Source organism: Salvia miltiorrhiza, chromosome 7, assembly GCF_028751815.1.
Source record: "Salvia miltiorrhiza cultivar Shanhuang (shh) chromosome 7, IMPLAD_Smil_shh, whole genome shotgun sequence".
In the NCBI taxonomy this organism is placed as follows: Eukaryota; Viridiplantae; Streptophyta; class Magnoliopsida; order Lamiales; family Lamiaceae; genus Salvia; species Salvia miltiorrhiza.
The window spans coordinates 17,642,474-17,650,390 of NC_080393.1; the positions used below are offsets into that span (position 1 = coordinate 17,642,474).

A 7,917-nucleotide genomic window follows, 5' to 3' on the forward strand; every position below is an offset into this window, starting at 1 on the left:
AAATTATATCAGTCATCAGCTCAACATTTTCAGATCAAACCTCGCACAAAATACCTTCAAATGAGCCTTAAATGGCAAAAAATGAGTGAACAGTGCGATAAAAATTAAAATTATCTTATGAAACCTTGAGCATGCCTAATATTATTTTGATCCAACCTCTATTCGACCATATTAATATTAATAATTATAATATCTTAATCGCACCATATAATATACTACCATATTTCACCATTAGAACAATTAATTATATGGCTCAGATACAATTTATCACATCAGAGGATTTAGCCTATCAACAACTACAAGTAATTGTGATTATTCAGCTTACAAATTTTCATTGTTTTGAAAATTAATTTTATGAAATATTAACTTTTATTTTATTAATGTACTATTCTATTTTTTGTAGTATAATTATTAATGTTGTATAAAATTATATATTTTAAAACTTATAAAACTTATATGTCATATTTTTTCTAATTTAATTACATATATATAAGAGGTGGTCTCATGTACACCCAGATTGTACCCGACCCGGATCCTAACCCAATTAGACTATTCTAATTCATTTTTTCTTGAAATGACACTACTAACTCTAACACAGAATGACACTAACACGATCTTGGAATGACACTAACACTATTTCGAAAATAACACTAATACTATTTTATTTTACAAATTACATTATTTCGAAAATGACACTAACACTATATTGAGTGACATTAACACTACGTGTAAAATGACACTAACATTATATTGAAATGATACTAATACTACATGTAAATAACATTAACACTATATCGAAATGACACTAACACTTGACATTTGAGTAGGATAGCAATGTTGGATCAGATCCGGGTCAGAATTCGAGTCGGGTACTATCCGAGCATACCGTACAAAAGCGTACACCCAAGAAATTTTGTCTATATATAATTTTAACCATAACTAGTAGTAGTAACTTGCATGGACACTAGGGCAAGAATCTAATTATTTATCTGAACAAATTTAGGGTGGCGAGAAGGAATTGGACGCACCCATATTTGAACCGACGAGCAATGAATCCAAAAATATATAGAATAGATTTGCAAAATGATGAGACGATCAACCACCCCTCTTAAAACCATTAAACAAATAAACAGCCCATCATTTTTCACGCAAACTTGTCCATTCATAATTGCTGTGATGAATTAAACACTCTAATAATTACTGGGGAGACAACTAACTGATCATAGGACTAACAAAAAACCCTTTTCCTTCACTCTCACTATTCAACACCATTACAATAATAAATATCAAATTAAATAAAAAAAATATTTATCATCTCCATGATTACAGTCACTGTGCTGAGTGACAACGACCACCCAATTTGAAAGAGAGAGAGAGAGAAGATGAGCGATTTCTGGCAGCAGTAAAACTAGAAGAAAAGCAAATAAAAAGCAGAGATGAAAAAAAAAAAAAAAAAAGAGTGAAAAAGAGGAGGTTGATGGAAAATGTAGGAGGCTTTTTTACATGTCCCCTTGATGAATGAAGAGGCCCCATTTCTCGGCTCTTGTGATGCCATGGAACACAAACCCTCAAACTCAAAGTCTGAAGATGCTCCGCCAATTTTCCCCCAACCAAACATGGCGCTAGCCAAGCTCGACGACTCCAAGAAGAAGCAGCTCGCGCCCAAGCGGACCTCCAACAAGGACCGCCACAAGAAGGTCGAGGGCCGCGGCCGCCGGATCAGGATTCCGGCTCTCTGCGCCGCCAGGATTTTCCAGCTCACGCGGGAGCTCGGCCACAAGACCGACGGCGAGACCATCCAGTGGCTGCTGCAGCAGGCGGAGCCCTCTATCATCGCCGCCACCGGCACCGGAACCATTCCGGCCTCTGCCCTGGGGGGCGCAGGCCCCTCCGTCTCGGAGCAGGGGAGCTCTGTTTCCGCCGGTGTGTATTCGCGATTGGTCGAGAGTGGGATGGGAATTAGGGCTAGCTCTATTTCCATGATGAACGAAGGGATTTGGCCTTCATTCAACGGATTCGGATCCACAATTTTCCAGAATTCAAATATTCAAAGTGCCAATCGCGGTGTGAAACTAGGGTTTGAGTTCCCGGTGCCCGGGCTGGAGCTCGGGCTTTCACAAGAGGGGCAGATCGGCGGCCTTAATCTGCAAGCTTTCAGCCATTTTTACCAGCAGATTGGAGTCCAAAATGGGGACTGCAGCGGCGGCGATCAGAATCAAGGGAAGGAGAATTCGCAGGGATCGCGGCACTAGCTTTCCTCCATTCTCGTTTGTTTAATTTAGATTGGTTGACGACGATGATTGAATCATGGGAATGCTGCTTAAGATTTTCGATTTGTTTGAAATTAATACCATAGAGAAATGATGAAGCTGCGATCATCGATCTCATCCATGCCACCTTCGTTTTGCTTCTTCTCTTTTCTGCTCAGCTCAATTCAATGCCCACGCAAACAGGTAACGGGCCCACATTATTTGCTTTATTGTCTTCATTTTTCTGGGTTTTTTTAATGTTTTTTAAATGGTTTTTTCTTTTTACTTGCAGTGTGGAGTAGAGTTATGTGTAGCAGGGTGGAATGAAGTTGGTTGTGATTTTAGTTTCTAGTATCCAATTTTGAGGTGTGTTGTCACATAATTAGTGTTGGTTTGTATTAATTAGTACTACAATGATAATGAGTTGTGGTGGGCTTGCTTGTTTGTTACAAGTTGGGAAAGTTTCTTGAAATACAAGATATGAGCTGCATCTCATTACACACATATCTGCCCTAGTTTTTTGGATTGCACTTTTACTTTTCTTTTAATTACAAATCAACTTTTGTTCAATTAAAATGAATGCCTCTTTGTGAATTATAGTTTCTAGTTGAATTAATCTTGAAATATGGTGGGGAATTTATCAAGCTTGATCTTCTGCTTCTTAGGTTCCAATTTAGCTAAGATTGATTTTCTTTTTTGTTGGTTTACAAGAATGTATTCACATGAATCCGACGATATCGTTTGAAAACTGGTAAATTGCTAAAATTATATATACTTCATTCTTCCGACGAAATTAATTTCCCTTTAATTTTCACATAAATGAAGAAAATGTATTTAATTTTCTTTGTAAATATAATTTAAATCCATTGTTCTATTTTGTTCTGATTTATTATTTCACTCATCAAATTCACAAGTATTGAGTAAGGTTAATTTAGTTTTTTCTTTATTTCAATTTAAAAAGTAGACTACATGTTGGGATATTCCAAAAACAGAGAGATTAATTTGGTGGGTTGGAGAGGGAGTACGGTTTAAGCGCTCACTTGTAACTTGAATTTTATACCTTAATCATAAGATACCATAAATTTTAAGGGGGCATTTACTTTGAGTGTTAGGATAGTTTGATAATAAAGTAACCAGGGGGCTTAGCCCACTGGCCACCGGGTCTTCACTTAAGTGAAGTGACCCGGGTTCGATCCCTCTTGGGAACGAATTGGTGATTGGAGATATAAGGTGGAGTTTGGTGAATGGAGAGATAAGGTGGTGCTTGGAGTGGATGGGGAACTAACTACTAACATCTAACATGACTTTGCCCGATCAAAAAAAAAAAAAAAAAAAAAAAAAAGTTTGATAATAAAGTACATGATTGAATGTTTAAAGGATATAAAATGGTCAAACAAATTTGAAATTAACAAATTCATCAAAATAAATGATAGATCAATTTGAATTATTTTTATCTGTCCATCCTATTATTCAAAGTAAACATTAAGTAACAAGAATCTTAATATCTTGACCTATGAATATGTGATACACTTTGAAGACTTTGATTGACCGTTAAAATATGCACACCAAATATTTTATTTGGAAGTTATATTTAATCGAATTGCCAAATGAAAAGTATAAAACAATGATGAATATATTACTCGTTTTTTGAAATAATGATTAATATATTCCTTTATTTACAAGAGCATAACATGATTGGAGATTTCTTAAATCTAGTCCGAAACAGCTATAGGTTGAAAATTGTGGACAGAAGTTAACGATATATATGCATGAAATGAAATGTCTATTTTGGACAGGAAATATGGCGTAAATGAAGAAGTGTGAACAAAAAATCAGAAGCTAGAAAACATTGTTGCAGTGACTGCTAAAACTTTCATGAATGACGGCTTGACTATTGCTGGCTGGGTGTCTTAATTATTTAAAACCCGAATTAAATTTTTAATTGATTATCCTTCCTTACAGAGTCTTTCATAAGTAATTACACGACTTTGGTAGCTCTCGCCGACAATATGAATACTCAGTTGTTTCCTCTTGAAAGATTTATTGCGTGTGGATCTAATTCAGATTATGTTTGCTTTCGTTGATCGTTGCAATAAAATATCCGCACGGTATGGTGGTAACATATATATACATGTTCAACAAGCTCAAGTGAAGCTCAAGTGTAACCATACTTTGTGTTTGTCAAAGATAGGTTGTCTCTTCTATTATTCCATAATTGAGTTGTAGTAATATTTTGGTACCGAATTTTTCAGAGATTCTCTTTGTTAATTACTCCCTCCGTCCCAACTTTTTGTATCCACTTTTAGTAGTATACTAAAAGTGGATACAAAAAGCTGGGACGGATGGAGTATTTGTTGAGGTTGGGTGGTCAGCTTTCTTGTTCATGTCCAAGTAATTGTAGTGCATACATGGGTAACTTTCATTGTGACTGACGTTTTCCCAAGTTACTTAGGCTATTCTACTTACTTCATATGTAAGTCCTTCATAACTTCATTTCAGGAAATGGAAAGTTTTTCCTGAATACGTATAATGTGTTTACACCGGGTAACCAATCTTATATGTTAGTTTAGTGTTTTTAAGTGCGATTGTTTTTCGATTTTTATTGCGATACTTGTTACATAACAAGTGCTTAAGCAATTGGGAACTGTTTATTCCAAGTTAGTAGGGGTTTTCATTTTTTTTTTTTTTCAGTTGGCACTAGAGCAAGTTACCTATTTTCTCATATTTTGATCCTTAGATTCTTGAAATCAGTTCTCTACACCGAGCTCTATTAATTGGCTCCTAATGACTTCTCGAAAGGAATGAGGTTTTGTTGTTTGTTCTTTTCTTCTGAATGGAATCAACTATGCAGACTGAAAAATGTGTATCATGTTTTTCAACAGATTTATTGATGAAAATGATTGAACTTCTATTAAAATTAGCTGGAGTTATCCCAAAGGCGCTGAAGGAAAAGTTAAATCTATAGACAAATGGTCTACTGGTGAGCTTGCTGCTTCGGGAGCTAATAAAAATTCTCTAGACTTTATACAAACGGTAGTGAGCTTGGAAGCCTTCACTCCTATTTTCATGTGCAGGAGTGCAAAAGAAGCATGAGATGTCCTTCAAAACACATACGGGAAATTGCATGTGTAAAAAGCTTGAGGATTCAACAAGTAATTACAACCCAGTTCGAAAATGCTAAAAATGGAAAAAAAAAAAAATGAGGAGATTATCAAGTAGTAATCTATACTTTCGGCTATTGCCAATGAAAGCTTCTCCCTTGGAGAAATGATTGCTGAAGATAAACTGGTTCGCAAAGTCATAAGAGATCTATAACTGAAAAGTATGATGTCAAAATCAGAGCTATTGAACAGAGTCGATCCTAACATTCAGGGAGGCCCTAGGCGAAAAGGAGAAATAGACCCCGTAGAAAATGAAGCATCGATAATTTTGTAACAACCTTGAGATAGTTGCTCAAAGGGTTTCAATCTTTCATTCTTGTTTTGATTGGCATCTCTTGTGCCTTGCTTTTTATCTCAATAAAAATTTAATTTTACTGATCAAAAAAAAAGTTGCACAATTGTAACATTACTATGGAGTGTATTAAACCATAAAACAATGATCAAATATTATAAAAGCAAAATCACCAATAACCTCTTCAAATTTAAGCTTTTCTAATACCTCATGTTCAATGCATAAAATCGCTAACTCATTTAACCTTTCTTGAGACATAGTAGAACACAAACATAATTTTATCAATCTTAATATTGAAAAACTTCTTTAAGCTAAAGCTACAATAACCGATATAGTTAAAAATATATGCAATAAAAACATTAAGAAATCAATATGAAACTTTTAATAAAGTTAATATTAATGAACTTAGTATTTTTATTTTGGGACCCCTTAAATTTAGGGTCGTAGGTCCTTGCCCCTTGGTGCCTATGGAATGGAGGGATCGGCCCTACTATTGAAGAGGCTAGAGATTTTTGTTATATGCCATTGCATGAAGTCATTGGATTCCTAGGGGAAATAAGCGTAAGGGGTGTTGCAACCGCCAACCGGGCAAGACTGAATCCATAGACTACCTTTTTTTTTGATAAATTAACAGTATTAAATAAAAAAAATTAAAGATCGCGCCACAAGGGACTCGAATCCAAGATCTTTGGTCTTAGGCATTAACCTCTTACCGTTTGATCAACACACGCACACCCCATAGACTACCTCTTGTTTTTGTGTAACATCAACATGAGGCATAACAAAACTATAAAGTTACACAAAAGCTTGGGTGCAACTAGTTGCATCGTGCAACCAGGTTAACCCGCATCTGAAATAGTGTTATTTATACGATTAAGATTATAATATAAATTTAAGTTAGGGTACAAATTATAATTTAAATGAGGGTACAATTCGATTACACGGTGCAATCGATTGCACCCAAGGCCACCTCGTAAAGTTATAGGTATCCTTTTGTAGTTTTGTTGTAAGCAACAATAGTTAGACCAAGAATAATGCACGCCATTTGATGTTGCTAAAGGATTTCTGAATTGGGTCGTCAACTATATTTATTATAACTCGCTATTCTCGAATATTGATTGGGTTTTGCTGCTGGCCCAACTAACCTTTTTTCTTTTCTTTTTTTATAAGACCTATTTTCGTTTATCAGTACTAATTAAGGGTCCCACAAATATGCTAAACAAATTTGAGAGCTGATTTTGTTATGCTGTAAGGAAGAATAAATTGTTATGTGCGTGTGTTGGTACGGTGGACTGGTGAAGTGGTTAATGTCTACTTTTAAAAATTTTAAATTTAAATTCATGGTGATGCGACTTTTAAAGTTATTTGTTCTACAAAGAAAAGGGAAAACATATTTTTTTGTAAACTTGAAATTTAGGATTTCAATCCTAAAGTGATACTCCATCCATTCTCAGTGGAAGTGTCTCATTTCTTTTGAGTACATATATTTAGTTATAAAGTGAGTTGTTACAATAAACTTGAAATTTTCCTCAAAAAAACAAAAACAAAAAACAATAAAGTTAAAAAGAGAAAATACTCTTTTTGAGTATTTATGTCAAACCAAATAAAAGAGATAATGTAGATAGCAGTTTTTTGTAGCATATTGCGTAATTTAATTATAAATTACTATATTGAAGCTGTTTGTTATGTGCTGAGAGTCTCAAATGAAATGAGAAATTTTAAATAGGTCGGCCCGGCCCAAGTTGAAAAATAAGACGCTGTAAAGAAAGGGAGTACTGTACAAAGATATATGAGTCGTAGATACATGAATAATTTATTGGCACTATATCGAGTTAATTGCTTTGAATCACAACTTCTATCGTAAATTATAATTTTGGCTCTTTTTTTTTTTGACTCGGGGGAGTTGGGGAGGGGGAGCAGTGGAGTTTGAACTCGGAATTTCACTATTCACACACAGGAGGTCGCACCGCTTGGTGTCTCTCGAGACATAATTTTGGTGCTTTTAAAATTTTAAAATTATGCATGAGTTTAAAATATGTTGTGATCACAAACATTGCCAACCATATGAATTGGTTTCAGCGGCAATGGTACACATCTGTCCAGATATGGTAGGAAATGATTGAAAAGAATTAAAAATAATTATACAGTTAGTACTTTTTAACAGTGGTATTGTAAATATGAATTAGAGTATAAGTTAATGTATTTAAGAGCATCC

The 7,917-nt window shown here is 34.8% G+C and overlaps 1 protein-coding gene across 1 annotated transcript; it reads left to right on the top strand.

The window, feature by feature from the left end:
* The first annotated feature begins 1,124 nt into the window (after positions 1–1,124).
* On the top strand, positions 1,125–2,753 carry LOC130995660 (transcription factor TCP20-like). Its single transcript, XM_057921029.1, has 2 exons — positions 1,125–2,453; positions 2,542–2,753. The coding sequence occupies exon 1, from the start codon at positions 1,515–1,517 to the stop codon at positions 2,250–2,252; it is 738 nt and encodes a 245-aa protein (XP_057777012.1). The 5' UTR covers positions 1,125–1,514; the 3' UTR covers positions 2,253–2,453; positions 2,542–2,753.
* The last annotated feature ends 5,164 nt before the right edge of the window (positions 2,754–7,917 follow it).